This window comes from Phaethon aethereus (assembly GCF_964289735.1).
Source record: "Phaethon aethereus genome assembly, chromosome: 15".
In the NCBI taxonomy this organism is placed as follows: domain Eukaryota; kingdom Metazoa; phylum Chordata; class Aves; order Phaethontiformes; family Phaethontidae; genus Phaethon; species Phaethon aethereus.
Window position 1 is genome coordinate 8,359,562 of NC_138591.1, and position 18,234 is coordinate 8,377,795.

The 18,234-nt window shown below is 40.8% G+C and overlaps 1 protein-coding gene across 1 annotated transcript; it reads right to left on the reverse strand.

Moving 5' to 3' along the window:
- Positions 1-276: 276 nt before the first annotated feature.
- EIF2AK1 (eukaryotic translation initiation factor 2 alpha kinase 1) lies at positions 277-16,374 on the reverse strand (the record flags this gene model as incomplete). Its single annotated transcript, XM_082006975.1, has 15 exons — positions 277-546; positions 1,026-1,259; positions 1,628-1,707; positions 1,826-1,946; positions 6,126-6,232; positions 7,857-7,968; positions 8,489-8,858; positions 9,572-9,626; positions 10,925-11,042; positions 11,448-11,528; positions 12,354-12,453; positions 12,919-12,950; positions 13,698-13,834; positions 15,646-15,804; positions 16,278-16,374. 15 exons carry the CDS (start codon positions 16,372-16,374, stop codon positions 424-426), a joined length of 1,926 nt encoding a protein of 641 aa, XP_081863101.1. The 3' UTR covers positions 277-423.
- Between the last annotated feature and the right edge of the window lie 1,860 nt (positions 16,375-18,234).

Here is an 18,234-nt window from a genome sequence, read left to right on the forward strand (position 1 = left end):
CTGTAGTGGTTTGAGTCCTTTCTGAGATGTATTCAAGTACTACAGTTGGACAGAATTCTAAAAATCAATAAAAACATTACAGCTACCTTTTGGGTGTGACCTTCCTTTTTTGTAACTGATATATAACATGCATGTTTGTTCAATTATAAGCTATCTAAAGTAGTCCTATATAAATACAAGCTGGACTTTTAATTTTTCCCTGTAAACCAAATGCTTATTTAGAAGTTAAATTGTACTGAGGCTAAGTGCGACATGAATCCTTTCTGTTGACTGAAGACTTCTGAACTAAGACAAAAAAATTTTAAAAGAGTACCTTTAAAGAACAGACAGGAAAATCAAAATGCATTGAAATATTTTTATGTTAAAAAAAACCCAAACATTTCATATAACTTAGCATACACTAGAAGTTAGTTCTTCCTGTACTTAAACAGGAGAACCTAGTCTCATATGTTCATCTTTTTCATCAGACAGCAGTCTTATTCTCTCCCTCAGTTTTTCTATTTCTTCCTCTTGCTGTCTCACCTTCTGTTGTAGGTTAGAAATAACCTGAAAATGAGAGTCTGTTTACTTCGTTTATAGACATGCAAGGATAAAGCCTTATTAACCTATTTGAATTGTGTTTGCAATCCCCCACAGACACATTCTGCAGCACCACAGCTATTCTGTGTATTTGATACTACAACTTAAACCACAAACAAAAAAGCACGGCAAGGAAAGGAAAAATGATAAAAAGATTCTGCAGAGCTGATGAAAAGCTTCAAAAGCTTTTCTGACCTATAGAAATACCTCAAGCTCTATGTAAATCAACTGTGCAGTCTTCATAAAGTTACTTAATGACAATTTATCTCATTTCACCAGAAACATTTATACAGTGGGCTAAATACTGTAATCAGAAAAAAGTCTCAATCACACCATCCCCATAAGTTAAAACAAAAAAAAAAACATAATACAAGAAGGGAAACAAAGGGCATTTTCCTTTCGTATTTCTTTATCCTGTAATGGTTGTCATTATTGGCATAACTTACATGTTCTGTGGTATGAAACAGTTCACTTTCACAAAGCTGAGCAGCAGTTGGTCTTTCTGTAGATCTCTGACTGGTGAGGAGTTTAATGTACTTGGCTTGAATAGGCCATTTTTTGTAGAAAGTATGAGGAATTTGGCCATGCCTTAAATGTGTAAGAACTTCTGTTCGTTCCATTTCTGTTCCAAACGGTTGGAAGAGTTCTAGCAGGATAACACCCATGCTGTACATGTCTGACTGGTAATGGGGTGAAGAAAAAGTTCTGGGATAACTGGTATTTTTAATTACTTACTACATTTTTTTCTCATTAAAAAAAATCACGATACGGAAAAGCTTCACAACAATGACATTTCATGATGATATGGAAAGTATCATGACACTCTTAACGGAACACAGATTCAAATCTATAAACCTTCCTCAAGATGATCTTAGAAACACAGATCATGTTTGCACTAGTAGCAAACTAGAAGGCAAAGTTGAAATCCATGTTTCAACAAAAACATTTGGTTTAACAGGAGGAGTATTTATGTAGTTACCTGCTGAAAGGCTTGTTTTATTCCTGTTATCTATCATCATGTGTTAATAGGAAAAAAAGTACTCCCTACCTTGAAATCATAGTGAGATCCCTGCAATTGTTCTGGTGAGGCGTAGAGGCAAGTCCCCACACCTGAAGTATGGGTCAGTCCTTTAAAAACGCAATTTAGACTTACTCAGATACTGCTACATTGTTACCATTTCATTTCAGAATTTAATATTTAATGGTTTTAATATCACAGAAACCCTGCTAGGCTTTTTCCTCTTACCATTTATTCTTTCTGTCTTAAACCACTGGTCTGCATCGTCCCAAAGAAGGTCTTTGCAAGCTAATCCAAAGTCTCCTATTTTTACATGATGATCTGATCCATGTAGAAAGATATTTCTGGGCTACAAAACAAGACGGTATGAAATCTAATATATATCTGGATGAAGAATTATGAAATTTCATCTGTTTCAAAGTATAAAATCTAGTGCTTCACAGGTATAAGGTAATTATTTAACACTTTCATTAGTGAGAGAGAAAAAGCAGTCATAGCTGATACCACATTATATGTTGGCAACACCATTTGGGCAGAAAGACCACATATGAAGGACCTAGAAAAGAGGAAGAAAAGCAAACCAGGAAAAACAAAGATTTAGTGGAAAGATAAAGTACTTTCCCCCCCCCCCCTGAAAACAGGAAATTTACAGAACAGTAATGTTAACAGGAACAGGCAAGAGCAGACAACAAATCAGACTGATTGATGTAGCAGGAAGGAGGACTAAATATCATTCTTGGGCTAGACATAATGTAAAACAAAATATACTTGTCTATATGAGAAGAACAGCTGGAACATGCTACTTGGTTCTGGGAAGTTGCTATGAAAAAAACCACAAGTGATGAGAGACTTGAGCAGAGAGCACTGACTGGAAAAACATAAATAGTTTTACCTATATATTTTGGCTTTAGGACCACTAAGGAGGAGAAATGCTAGCATTTCTAGCTTCTAGAAAAAAAAAGACATACTTGCCAGATAAAAGAAAACGTACTATTAAATTACTGGTTTTACTTAGCTGCTATCACAAGGTTTCTGAGCTTAGGTACATTTGGATGAGAAAGGAAAACGCTATTGCTTAGTACAGTTTTTTTTTCTACTAAATAGAAATTTAGCACTAGCAAGAAAGCAAAGGCAACTTAAGACTTTTTTTCATTCTTAAACTTTTCCTGGTTTTACAGTACTTTTAAAATGTTGCACTGAATAACGTGGTTACATCAAAGCTCTTCTAGAACCAGGCATCCTGCAACATCTCAAAGAACGACACTGGTCCGAGATTCTAGATCCTCTTATTTCTAATTTCTATTTCTAATTATGGATTTTCATTACAAAAATTACAATTCCCTTATCTATGAGTAACATAATGAAAGGAGCCAGTAGGCCTGCCACTGTGGGCATAGGAAATAAAATTCACGCCACGAAGAGTTATATGAAGTAATAATGGAAGATAACAGTAGCACTGTTAAAGCTTTACTAGCTCATCATCCTGTCAGTGAAACAGCAAGTGCTTGGCAGGACCCTTACACCTCATAGACCTGCCCTCCCTCCAGGTAGGAGGATTATAATTTGTGATTAAAAATACTTTTAGGTTAAGAAATGTTACTTTTTTTTTTTTTTTAATTAACAGAAGTGTGAAGGTCCCCACATAGGTAACTCATTTAAAGACATAAAGGATAGGGACAAATGGTCAGCTTTCACAGTGAAGGGTATCATGAACTGATTCTCGTGTGAATCTCTGCTGAGAACTATGCTCAACAACACATTTGTAAATGGTTAGAAAAGGGAGAGTGAATAGTGAGATGACAAGTACTACCTTATTCAGAGAAAGAAAGATGAGGTCTGAATGCAAAGAACTGTGGAAGGATCTTGCGGGAAATATAACGACAAAAGAAATTCAGTGCAAGTAAACATGAAAATGTAATGAAAGGAAAAACAATCCCAAGTTTAAATATGTAACAACGTCTCCAAGTTGACTATTACAGCTTAAGCATGGTAACAGGCAGCTCTAAAAATGACAATTTAATGCTCAATAGCAGTCCATAAACTAAATTGTACATTACCAGTGACTCTGGGGGTGAGGGAGGTAAAGAAGAAAACTGTGATACAATATGAATTAATACACTGTCACCTTCAGTACCGTCTGCAGTTCTGAGTCTCCTATCTCAAAAAGCACGTAAGGGAACTGGAAAATCGTGCATAGATCGGTGACATGAATGCTGAAAATTTGGAATGGCTTCTATTCAAGGAACCACTAAATATAAAACACAAGGCAAACTGTTAAGTTTAAAAATGATCTATTGAATCACACATGGAATGGGAAAAATGAATATGAAACACTATTCAGTATTTCTTCCAATAAATGAAATAGGTGATATAAAATTAAATTATTGGTGGCAACTCAAACTAGGGACAGTCATCTGCACTCACAGCACAGTTAAACTCTGGAGACATTGCTGCAGTATGGCCAATTAACACTCACATGAGTTTAAAAAAGATAAATTCTAGAAATATCCATAGATGGTTATTAAGATGCTACACACAGTTCAAGCAATCACATAAATTTGTTTCCCCCAAATGATAGCACACCTGACAATACAACATATGGTAGAATCACATCTACTGATAACTTTTTAATGTGAAATTAGGTATGTGCGCTCGCAGCCCAGAAAGCCAACCGTACCCCGGTCTGCATCAAAAGCAGCATGGCCAGCAGGTCGAGGGGGGAGATTCTCCCCCTCTACTCTGCTCTGGTGAGACCCCACCTGGAGTACGGTGTCCAGCCCTGGGGTCCCCAGCACAAGACAGACGTGAACCTGTTAGAACAGGTCCAGAGGAGGCCACAAAAATGATCAGAGGGATGGAACACCTCTCCTATGAAGAAAGGCTGAGAAAGTTGGGCTTGTCCAGCCTGGAAGACAGAAGGCTCCAGGGAGACCTTACTGTGGCCTTCCAATATATAATGAGATCTTACAAAAAAAAAAAAAAAAAAAACCCAGAGAGAAACTTTTTTACCAGGGCCGGTAATGACAGGACAAGGGGTGGCAGTTTTAAATTGGAAGAGTGTAGATTTACATAGGATATAAAGACGACACTTTTTACAGTAAGGGTGCTGAGACACTGGACCAGAGTTGTGGATGACCCATCACTGGAAGAGTTCAAGGCCAGGTTGGATGGGGCTTTGAACAATCTGATCTAGCAAAAGATGTCCCTGCCCATAGCAGGGGGTTTGGAATAGATGATCTTTAAAGGTCCCTTCCAACCCAAACCAGTCTATGATTTTATAATCTAGAGACCCAGGCACTGCCAGATTATGTCTGCATGTCCAGCCCCAGATGGAACTTCAGCTTGCTTGCACTTCTTCTGTGAGCTTCACTGGCCTGAAGCCGAACTATGACGACTCATTTCTCATGCTATAAAACTAGGAAGTAGAGGAACTGAAGGCATAACACCATCTTATGCATTCCTGATGGGTACAAAGCAGCTGTGATTAGCAAATACAAGTTAATGACCAAGCTTCTGTTAGGTCATGACAACTCATAAAATTTGTTATGACAACTGAAGTTTTGGGACCTGTTAACTATGTTATGCCGTACCAGTCTAGAAGTTTTAGTCCAAGTAATTTTATCTTAATAAAAAGAAATTGACTTAAAGCAACATTTTATGTTACAGAAATAACAAGAGGCTATGCAGCACTTCTCCTACTAAATTTGCCTAGTGGTTACAGCTGGAACATCCATTTAAGACAAATTTCAGAGAAATCAACCAACTTCACAGCATAATACAGAAAAGTGTCTCTGTATCTTGTAAAATGTAAAACATCAGATAAATCCTGAAATAAGTAATTACAAACACGACTGTCTTCTACATTTAGGCCAGTAGTTTTATGATGCCTTTCCACCTATATCCATTCTTTTTTAGTATTATCTTAACTTAGAACACCAACAAGACTAGCTGGACACCTCCTCACATAGCTGCAGGGTCACTCAACAGAGAGGCAACAGCAACTTTAATTGCCTCTGGTGCAAACATCAACTTTGCCTGTCCGACTTGTGGAAGAACTGCCCTTCACATTGCACCGTGCACAGCATTGTCTAAAGCGAGCAGAATTTTAGGTGCAAACACAGACTGCATCCATTTACTATTAGGTAATGGAGCCAACGTAAATACCCAAGATCATGAAGGATGAGGCCTGCTCAGGTAGCAGAAAGGAAATAATTGATCTTCTGTTAGAGTATAAAGTTTATATATATAAATCCCTGTTTAAGGCAAAAAAAATGGCTTCACAAAGGACAAGACATTTCCAGACCTTAATCATAATTGACTTGTAAGTCAACGTAATTGAGTACTATGCTTATATTAAAGAAAATAAGGTACTGGTATAGAGGAGACAATTTAATTTTTCATGTGTAACATAGCTAAATTCCTAAGAGCCCAAGTCATCTTAACTTTAACTCTGAAGTTGCTTTAATTCTCCCATAATCTAAGTTCTCTTTGTTTTCTTTAACCTCAAGTAATAATTTCACGAACTTACTTTAATGTCTCGATGCATCACTCCCATGCTGTGGATATAACATACTCCTTCTAATAGCTCTTGAAAAATTTTCATGGTCCAGCGGACATCCACAAGATGGTATGGACCTTAAAACAATTTAACATCTAAATTATTTCAGCTAATTTTACTGTGTTATTTAAGTTTATGGTGTATGTCTTGTTGAATTATGTTTATTTATGATGTGGAAGAAATTTTTAACAGAATGAGCATAGTTTAAAAATGGAATTTCCCATGCTTCTCCTAAGATAGTATTTTTGAAATAGCAAAACGTCACTAACCTCAAAGTTCTAAAAAGGAAGGTTCAGGGGACATGAATACATGTCTGCCTGAAGACATTCCTCCAAACCCCGTCAGATAGTTATTTGATTATGAATTTAACAAACTCTTTAATTCCATGTAAGTGCTGAATTAGAATGAAAAATACAGTTACAGACAAAGTCATACTAATTTACGTAATGACATGTTTTCTGTATTGATTTGCACCCTTCCTTTTTGGATCCAAATTCTTTTGCTGTTGTGCTCTCCTCTGAAATTCCCGTATCTGCTCTGGCTGTAACTGTGCTAAAATAAACTTAACAGTCTCATTGTTTTTACCGTTTCCCACGTTATTATTTTATTAAACTGCACTGTTTTCCTACTCTAATGACCCAGATCTAACATGTCTGTTGCCACTTCGAACACTCGCCATTTACTCCTACTTGGGTCTCTGTTTCTTAATGCCTAACCTTTGATAACATTCGCCTTTCCTCTCCTGTTGTCTGAAAATGTGTGAAAACGGCGTTTTGCAAGGTCAAATGCCCTAGTAATTCTGTCATCCCTTGACCAGCGACGTCATCTTTTATCTTATGAAAGCTAAAAGGACTATGATTACAGGAAAGAGTAGTGGAAGTTAGGTGATAGCTGGTAAACCTTACTCCATGACTGAAGAGAACAACAGATTTATCTTAATAGCGATTAAAACTAAGATTAAACATTAATCATACAGTTTATATCTTACAATCTGTTAAGCATATGCTTTTTTTTTTTAATACAACCAAACCAGAGAAAGGAACATGCCTCTAATGCTTTAAGAGCATTAGAGTTGTTCTTCCAAATGTCAACAATTATTGAAGACAGCTTGGTATCAGGGCGTGGGAACTCCTCTGGCCACTCAAGCAAAGTAAACGTTAGATTCTTTAGACCAATGACAAATTAGCCTGTGTAGGAATTTTGATTCTTTAGAACAAACTTAAAAGCTTTTAAGTATGTTGTAACCTGTCTGGAACAAAAGATATAAATATATTTTCCACAGCAGATAGATTAGCCTGTGAAGAGCTCTATTTTGTAGCAGCAAGACTAAGCAAAATTTCAATTATTTAAACAGCTTACTGAGAAAAAGCAGACTCTGTCAATAAAAAACTATTCCAAATAAGCAGTATTGCCCAGGCACAGATCTCTCCAGGTAACAACTATGCCTTAGGCATACATTCATTCTTTTTTGAAGATACATCTAAAACTCATGAACTTAAATTTTTTTTACCAACATCTACCATACAATGATTCAATACTAGCCACTATTTCATTAAGCCAATAAAGAATCTAATGAAGATCCGTATTATAAGTTGCTGAAGTAAAACATAAAATCAGGCAAGTGGATTTCCAATTTGGAAAAAAAGAAATATTTACTTTATAAGGAATTAAGTAAATTATTAAGACAGTGATGAATCTTACTGGAAGTTTTCTCTGTACTCTCGTTGCACCTTTTATTGCGGTCAACAATCCAGTCCCACAAGGATATTTCACACAGTTGCATTTGTATATGAAGAATCAAACGATACTCTACCTAACAGAAAAATAATGGTCCGTGATTTTGCCACTGTAGTATGAACAGTATTTCCTCAGTTATTTTCTTCAAAGCTAATTAAAAAGAAGTTAGATACCAAAATGACATCAAATACAGTATTACTAATCTACTGCATTAAAGAAGCAGATGTAACAACTCTATCCAGCTTTGGGTTTTTGAAGATTTTCAAGTTTGATGTGTTTTTTTGTTTTTTGTTTTTTTGGTTTTTTTTTAACGCAGGAGTAGTACTTTATATTCATGTAGGTACTTTGAAAGGACCCAAGATGTCTAACACACTGAAACTTTCCTGTATGCTTAGTTTTGCCAGCTCCTCCAGGCAGCTTCAGGTAATGGTGTTACCCACTTAAGTAAAAATTGTCTGTATTTTTAGCTCTCACCGCAGTCACTTCATTTTTTTAACTTTATCATTATAAATCGTTCCTCTGTCTACCACACTCTGCTTTACAAACATCATTAAATCAGATAGCGGTTAAGTGTATTTAAAGAGAACTGTATTTACCTCAAACTCTCCACAGAGCGCTACATCATTCTTGGAGCATTCTTCAGTGCAGGACTTACTTCCAGTGCTAGCATCTTGATCCAGACTACAATGAGGTCCCCGTGCTGACTGATTTTTCACATCAGTCGATCTACTGCTAACACTACTTACAGAGTCTTCTTGTAATTCTATGGATAATTCACATTTATGTGGTTTCATACACTCTTTACCATTGCTGTTTGTAAAATCATTCCTTACATCCATATTCTGCACTAATTCACTATCCAGATTCCTAAGACTGGTACTGTCACAGGACTTCTTTTCTTGTGAAGCAAGGTCAGCAAAGATAATTGAGCTACCACTTTCCACACTCTGAATACGACAGTGATCACTGAAAATGATAAAGGGAGAGAAATCAAAATATGTACACGGTTTTATACCATCTATTTGTGATACACCACTCTGAAAGCTTTTTCTTTCCCCCCCCAGTCACAAACTGCATTCCAGAGTAGGAGTTCAGCTGCTTCTCCATATAAAACTTTAGGATTATGTATTTGGCAGTGTAGGCTCCAGCCTTTTTAATACCTTCCCCCAGCAGGGATTCCTGATAGCTGACCTAGACAGCTCATAGATACACACAGTCCTAGGTCACAACATTCTCTGGACAGAAGTATGATGCATCTCCATTCCTTTAAACTTAGGAAGTTGCACTATATTTCTCATAAGACTCCATCTCCTGATTGAAAGGGCTAATCAACACTTCTGAGAAACGAAAGGGTCCATCACTCTAATAAGTCTCCACAGTACTAATCAGTGTTGTTGACTGGCACAGAACTTTTGATGTAAACTTGAAGCCCAGTACTACATTTAGGCACTCAGAAACAAGAGATCCAAAGAAAGCAGAAGTATCCAGTAATATTCTTCAGCTTATGCAGCCAGAAGAGAAACAATGACACGGATAATTAAGACTTCTTTTGGTTATAATTTGGAAGCAAAAAGCACTTGTACAATATATGCTGAATTCTGTACTCTTTTGACATTACTTTAAACAAGGCCTTATGTTAAAGCCAAATAAATATTATAATTGAGATTTATAATACTTACTTGCCACTCTCTTGCTCCAAAGATAATGGCTGCAACTCCATTATTGTTTTATCTACTGGATGAAAAGAGAAATATGATATTTTACCAAGCATTACATGCATATATTTACTATAAATTAACATTTAAGATGAAGAATCCTACTGAATTTAACTTCATTACCTGCAGATATCTTTTTCTCTTATTTCTGCTGCTGAAAAGGTTTTTGTTAGTCTACTGAGAAGCAACCCTAACATGTTTCTCATTTTTCTTTAATTGAAAAGAAAATACATGTCGTACAAGGTCACTGAAAGGGTTGTACCTATAGATCTAGTTAGGTACTTATACTCTCACCATTAAATACTTATGAAGCTCTAAAAAGTTGCATCCTTCAAGATTCTCAGTATCATCGGTTGAAAGTCTTGTCCATTTTCCTAAACTATCAACTTCCTCTGCCTTTTCTTTTGTACTTACAGCTGAGTGGGCATGAAGTCACTGACTTGGAAAGCAATAAAGTCATATAGAGCATAAGCAAACCTCCCACTAAGAGGAGATCAAAAGATTTAACTGCTAAAGGCGTTCCAAAAAAGGACAGGAAAGGGACCAACAGATTAGGGTTACAAAGGGACCAAAGGACAAGGTGTGGAAAGAGCTGAGAACAGAGAAACTGAAGAGGAAAAAAAAGGGAACAGGGAAGAAGGTGTAAAATGAATATAAAAGTAGATAAATTCTCAATGGTTACAGACAGTAGCCGATACCCAAAAAAAACAGATCGCTCTGTCACTGCAGAACTATGAAACACAATTAATCAAATTTAAAAACTCTCCTGTGGAAAGTAAGAGGGAATTTTTTTTGCCATTAAATATTTATCTCCAGGTTCTTGCAGTTTTTCTGAACTCTTTTCCAGATAGGAAGAGAAGCATAGTGGGAAATCTATCCTAATTTTGCTACAACTCTGAGATTTCAAAACATGGTAGCAAATTTGTGGTTTTTTTCCTCCTGTTCATTGCTTTTCTCCCAATATCTGAAGTGGCTCGTCCCCAGTATTCATTCTTCTCCGTGCCAACTCACTACTTGTTGCGTTAAAAGGTTTTTATTGCATTCCGCTGAACTTCATACAACTTTAAAATCCTCCTCATATATTACCAAAAATGAAGCTAATACTTCCACAGCTCCAAATTCTTCATTAAGTAACAGATAAGTTATTAGGCAAGAGATTGAAGTGCACAGAGGGACATGAAGACCTGGTGGCCTCCTGTAGTTTGCTTTTTTTGGTTGTTTTAAGGAGGGAAAAAGAATAGTTATTTTATCAGAAAAGTAATACTCTCCTGCAAATAACAGTACAGAGGTTAGAAGCAGGGTGCAAGCAAGAATTACACAAGATGCTGTACTTTCCTTTTGGATGTATTGTTTGAACATATTCCATCCAAGCAGTCTGATAGCCTACAATGTTAGGATGCTGCAGCCCAGCCAGCACTTTAACTTCTCGTAGCACCTAGAAAGTCCAGAAAGAAACAGTATGACTGTCCTTTATTCTGAGTGCTTAGTAAACACAAGAGACAACAAAAAATAACAGTTTTTGAGAGAGAAAGAACAGATAAAATTATTACAGTAACAGAGAAAATTCGAAGCTTTAAAACAAATTATGATATTCATAGTTGCAAAGATGATCAAATTCAAGTTAATAATATGCTTCTTTTAACGGACTTAAATACCTCTCATTTACTTTTTTTCTACTAGGTACTGAAAAGGTCAAATCTTTAGAAACTCAGAATGCGTAAAAAACGTTATTAATGTCTCTGATATTTTGGGAAACATTAACTGCACTACTAAATCAAATCATAATCAGCTATAGCAAACAGGGAGGTAAAACATAAATGAAACATAGCAAAAAGAATACCTTCATGCAATCTCTTCTTGTAGCCTTCTTAATGTTAATTTTTTTAATAGCATAGAACTGACCATCTAACTTGTTTCTGACCTGAAAACAATTGCGATAGGACAAAATCAGATGTTAATGTGTTTAGAGTAAGGAATTATTAAATCCTTTATAACCAATTATTTTCTAAAAATTAATTTCTGCACTACATTCAGATAATCTCTCACCCATATCAGAGAATGAAAAGGGGATTATGCCCCAACTGTCCGAGATAAGGATACTCTACTTTTGCCTTCATTCAGGACTGCAAACATCTAATCCAATCTATGTGAAATACACAGCTTTACAGCTATTTTTCCATCAATTAAAAAATGCTGATAGGTCCTGATAACTGCTTTAACAGGTTCTCAGTAAATCTGTGAGACCACAACTGTCATTTACGTGGCACATACCACGTGGGGAACCTTAGCATGGCCATGTATGCTACAAGTATTTAATGCAATTCAACATTGGGTTGGGCAGTGTACATTCGTATTAAGGCTGTTTTTTTTTTTTTCAAGCAGCCACAACTGGAACATTGTGGTGCACAGACTAATCAGTTCCTGCGGATGTTTTAAGTCAATATATCACAATACTTCACACAAGAAATAAGGAGTTTTCATTCACTTTAAAGGGTCAAAATACACAAAGTAAAACATATGATATATCCTGCTTCCAACAAACAGAAAATAGAAACCACAACTGAGCATCTTTTGAAATGAAACGTCAACATTCTTCACATGTGCGGGTTTGTACCTGTTTTATTGGAAAATGAGTATTTCTGATTTTCTATTAGAAAAAATAAACAAACAGCCAAAACAGTAACTCTAACTTTCAGACAAAAAATAGATACAAACTGATCAGTTATAAACAGAAGTTAAAGAATACCTTGTATACTTTACCATATCCTCCTTTTCCTAGCCTTGCAACCTCATCAAATTCATTCAAGTATCGTGAAGTCTGTGCTTCAAAGAGGACTTCTTTCTCCCTAATCAAAAAAGTTAGACTGCATTAAACTAAATTACAACTTACAAGTAAGGTAGTATATAGGCTACAGGCGTACATGATCTAGAAATACTATTTACATTACAGAAGAAGAAAACACTTTGACATTACCATGCTGTACCATGCATTGTTTTAGTGAATACTGAAAACTAGCAGTCTGCAACAGTATGCACGTGTGCTACAAATCCACACTCTGCGTTAACAGAGGTATTAAGATAATTTCTTTAAGTTTATGCCTGATAAATCTGGTTTTCCTGAACGGTGGCACTAACCATGGCAGTTGTACTGAAGAAGGAATTTTCACCAGATCATTTTGAGAGTTTGGAGAAATTTGCACTTTTTTTCTGTTTCAGAGGCAAAATATGAAATACAGTAGTAATTAAATTCAGAGTGGAACACAGAACTTTAGGGAGGGAGTTTAGTATTTCTAAATGCTTTGAATACATACCCAATTGCATGAGAATCTCCATTATCAAGTTCCTATGAAACAACAAAATCCAACATAAAAACATGCCATAGAGAATAACAGGTCTACCATGCCATCGGCATGGACAGCTTAATCAAAATAGAAACTACAACTATGTTCTTGGAGGAAAATGAGGTTACCGATAGCCATTCACATTCTGCAGAGAGCTTCACCAAATTAAAGTATTATCCCACCAGTAATCTGCTAACATCTCTCTGATGGAGAGATTACTGCCCTTTTATAGTTCTGCTGGCAAACAAGATAAAATGAAGGCTCTAAAATGTGCTTAAGACAAAATTAACTAGCTTAGTTCAAGCAGCAGGATAAGCAAACTGGTCCGATTCAGCCTGAAGCACATTACACAGTGTACAAATTATGCCCTCCCCTAATATAAATACAAAGGTGTTAACATAATCAACTGGAACAGTTACAAGTTGAAAGTGAATGTCTGTCCATTGTCAAAAAAAGCTGTAGATACTTAAAACACCTTGCCTGTGTTTATAAGATTTTTTTTTAAACTTTTTTTTTTTATTTTTTAATAAGGAACAAAATGTTGCTGGCTTCAAAAGCTTTGGTTTGCACTTATAGAACCAGAGCATGCCATCCCAAACAGCTAAGGTAGAATAAGAGCACCATTTTGTGTAATTATTAAAAAGACCCAAACCAATATTAAAAGAACTCTCAAACAAAAGCTGCTTTGGATGCATTGATGTGTTAATTCCCTAATGCAGAAGTTGCCAAAGAAATTTAACAGAGCTTACCCCATTAAGTATTTGTCGATTAGCTGCTTTCATTAGTTCAGTAATGGCTCTATTATGCTGCAGTCTTACAGTACTAAATTCATCACAGAAGGCAAAAGGGGAGAGCAACCCTGTTCTTGTGAAAGCCTGACGAAGTACTGTACAAAGGAACAGAGAAAGGTCACATTAAATAAAGACTGCCAATAAGACTATGTAAACAGTTGGGGTTTTTTAAATGAAAAACTTTATTTGAAAGATAGCGCATCTGAAAAACTGAACAGTCACTCCTAGTCTAATGCAATAGAAACTAATTAAATCCAAACTAGAGCTGCTCTGTGGGAATCCCTTTGCATAATACAGTTATTTACCATGCCCTTCATGGTCACAACCGCAACTCCTCTTCTTCTTACTTATCTTAGCAGATGAATTATATCCACCCATTCACTTACTTGTTACCCTTGGACTAATTTTGATCAGTGAAAAGAGAAATTCAAAGCACGTTCACAATTATCAGGCAATGTCAAGACTTTCTAATTCACATACCAACTCACACATTTGTGCACGTGCCCATAGTAAAGAACGAAGTCACTCCCTCCAAGCACTACATCTTTCTTAGTTGGAGTAAAACAATGCTGTGGCAGACAAAAACCTAACAAATACTGAAGATGGGTGTAGCTGCGAAGATGCTACAAAAATGTACCTAAAAGTTTTAGGAATTCCAAGGTCTTAAAACAAGCTTACTTGTAAAGTTTTTGTTTGGTTTGGGGTTTTTTTGGGGTTTTTTTTTTTTTTTTTTTTAAAGATGTTCCTTTGGTAACAGTATTTTAAAAATCGGCTTATTACTTTATCTTTTAAAGGAGATAAAAGTTCTTGAAAGTGAACCTCTAAGAAATTGGGAATTTTGCTGCACAAGCCTTATGGACAATTACACACCAGAAAAGTGGGGAAAACTCACCCAACATGAATATACCACAAAATAGATACAACTACTGCAATGTTTTTTCTTTTATTCATCAGGTTTATTCCACTTGGGGAAACTGGTTTAAACCACACCAATGTAGGAACGTAATTTTCCATAGAAGTACACTGGGAAGCCAAGCAGCTACATACTTTGGAAGATGCCCAGCTTGGGTTTTTCTGTTCCCCTCCCAAAAGGAGGAAATTTGGTTGGGTTTCTTCCCTGATATTTTTGGTTTTGATAGAGATAATAGTAAGACTCAGGGACAAATATCTATATCAGACTACAAAACCAAAAAATTTACCATTTTCTGCACTGTCGTTACTGGATGCTATAAATGGCTTCAATTTTAAGTCTCATTTACGAGCAATGTATTAGATTTTATTTTCTACAATCACATATAGTAAGGAGAAAAATCTAGGAGATTGTTTCTCAAATGCATTAAGTATGTGCTTAAATGAACAAAATAGCTAAGATAAGTCACATACCAAAAAGACAGATTTCAAAAGAAACACTTCATACCTAAAAATCTGAGCTCCTTGAATTATATCAAAAGACTTTATGGGAAAATAAAAGACTTACAAATGTATTTACCCTGATTTTCACAGGCCATAATTTTGAAAGATGTAGTGAAGACTATGCTACAGCTATTTCTTCATAAGCATTTTTAATAAACTCCTCTTCTACCTGTGTTTTTAGATCAGATTTAATAGCTAGATAATTTACCCTGCTACCCTTCTCATGATGCAACTCACATGACTTAGCTGTAACAGACCTGCCTTATCCTTGCATCTGTAACAATATTCTGTTACTGTTTTCAAAAATAAAGCAGGTCCTCATTCCCAATTAAGTCAATTCAGGGTATTCATCCTCTTTGTGGAATTACTCTTGTCCCAGTGGGATGAGCCCTACAGCTTTGTATTGATACTACACTGTAATTCTGCACAGAAGAATCCAGTAGGTATTGCAGTAAGGCAGTTTAAGAGACAAGAAAGAACTACTCTTACTAACTTTGGAACAAGCACCTCGAATGAACAGGGTTGTGCGTGTACATGTGGCAGAGATGCTCCAGCAGCGACACAAGCAGCAACTGGTTATGGATGGTCGAAGTGAAATTCACAAACTTTTGCGACCTGTTTGCAACTCGCAGCTCCTCCGGCACATCTGATTCTGGAAAAGGACAGTCAGACGAATTAACTTAGGTCTCAGCACATGCCTATTTACCAAAACATCAAAACCACAGACCAACCCACACAGCTTCCACACGACCCAGGCTCACAAAAAGGCACTACACGAGCTGCCACTGAGCGAGAAGCTTAAGACACTAATAAGGAACCCAATTACCATTCATTTTTTTATAAGTGCGTATAAAAGGAAGCTAATCGAAGAGGAACGAGGCCCTCCCCAAGGGAGGGGGAGCTCCCACAGCGGCCGCAGGGCAGGGCCTGCCCGCTCTTGCATCACCCCCCACGGCTGCCGCTTCCTCGGGGCGACGGGGAAGGAAGGAGGAAGGCGGCGGTTCTACCCTCCTTCCCACCCTGCCAACCCGGGGGAGCCGCAGGGTCCCGCCGCTGCCCGTGGGAAGGAGGGGACCTCCCTGCTCCCCTCCACCTCCCGCACAGGACAGAGCGGGCCCAGCTTACCGTCAAACCGCGGCTCCGGGCTCTCCTCAGGAAACTCGATGGCGGGCGGCGGGGCACGGGAGGCCGCGGCCCTGGGCGGGAACCCTCCCCACCACATGCCAGGCGCGGGACCCACGGCTTTCGTTCCGGCCGGCGGGGCCTGCCCGCCTCCCTGTGGGCGGCTCCGGGGGCCGGACCAGCGTTTATGGCCGCTCTTTGAGCGCAGAGCAATAAAACATTAACTGGAAAAATAAATCGGAGCGGGGTAAATACGGTCGGGAAGGCAGAGGCGGGCGGGAAGGCTACTGCCGAGGAAGGGGCTCGGACTGAAGCGTCGCGGTGAGGAGCTGAGGCGTCCTCTCACGCAGCGGGGCTGGCGCAGACCTCTTACCTCTGCGCGGGGCTGCGACCGCCCGCGAAGTGCCCGGCGGGGCCCCCAGGCCCGCACCGCCCCCCCAGTCCCCTGGTCGCGGCGTCCTCAGCCCCTCGCCCTGACCGGGGGTCGCCGAGCCCCCTCTAGCGGCTCACGGCAGCGGCACAGGGGCGGTGCTGGTCCCTGTGTGACCCGGAGGAGCTCGCTTCTCCCCCCTCTCCGCCGCCGCCGCCGCCGCCTCTTTTCCTCCCCCCGCCCGCTTGCCCGGCCGGCGCCGGGCCCCGGATGCAAGAGGCCGGCGGAGGGACGTCATTGTTCCCCGACGGGCTGTAACAGTAGGCGGAGCGGGCCGGGCTGAGGCGGGGGCTGCGGCGAGGGGGACCCGGCAGCGCCGAGTCAAGCGGGGCCGAGCCAGGTAATGGGGCTGGGGGGAAGAGTCGGGCCTGGAGGCGGCCTGGCACAGCCCGGCAGCGCCGCGTGCGTCTCCCTGCCTGGAAATCAATGGGCCGGGGGGGAGGGGCCGGCCCGGGAAAGGGAAGGGAAAGCGACCGGCGGGAGCAGCCGGCTCAGCCCAGCCCAGCCCTGCCCGCCGGGGCGCCGGCCGGGCACTCGGCCGCTGCCCTCCTGGCTGGCGGGCAGCCGGAGGGGGTGGGACCCCCGGGCGGGGCGGGGCGCCGTCCCCAGCACGCGGCGGAGGGACCCAGCCCCGCCGCCGCCACCACCCCCTGGGCCGGCGGGACCGGCCCCCTCCCGGCGCGGCGGCGGGCGGCGGTGCCCGGCGCGATGCCTTCGCTCCGTGCCCGCCTCCTCCGTTGGTGGCTGGGGTCCCGCCGGCGCCCGCCCGCCGCCTGCCTCTCCTTCCTCCTCCTTCTTCTCCTCCTCCTCCTGCCGGCGCGGGGACTCGGCGTTGCTTCCCCGCGGCCCGGCGCCTGTAGGAGGGCAGCCGGGATCCCTTTGCCCCGAGTCCCGCGGCGTTGTTCCCCGCTAGGCGAGGCGGCGGCTCCCCGCGGGGCCTGCCGCCTCCCGCTCGGAGGGCCCGGGTTCGATTCGTCTCCCCTTCCCGCCCCCCCCCCCCGTCGTCGGCTGCCCCGGCCCCCCCCGCCGCGTTGCCATGGGCACGGAGTCGCCGTTGGGCAATGCCTGCCGCGGTCCTGCCTCCGGACGGTCTATAAGGCGCGGGCCCGGGAAGGCAGAGATGGGGCGGGGAGGGCGGGCGCTGAGGCGGTGTGGTGCGCCGTGCTGCTGGGCCTGCCCCCAGCTGGGCCGGGAGCCGCGGGGCTGAGGGGCAGGATGGTCCGGCGGGTCCGCGGGCTGGAGGGAGACGGGCGAGGCGAGGCGAAGCGAAGCGAAGCGGGGGGTCCCCTCAGAGCCGATTCCTGGCGACCCTCGCCTGCGTGTCGGGGTCGGTTTTGTTTTGTGTGTGTTTGGGCTCTTGCCGCTCCCGAGCGCGGACATGTTGCGTGCAGGCGTGCTGTGCCTGTCCGTGGAAGCAGCTTTTTATCCTTCGGTGTCAAAACGTTTTCAGGAACCAAAACCCTTCGGAAAGGCAGGGCAGAGGGTGGCCGAGCTGGTGGTTCAAGCTTAGCACTGCTAATAAAAAGGCGT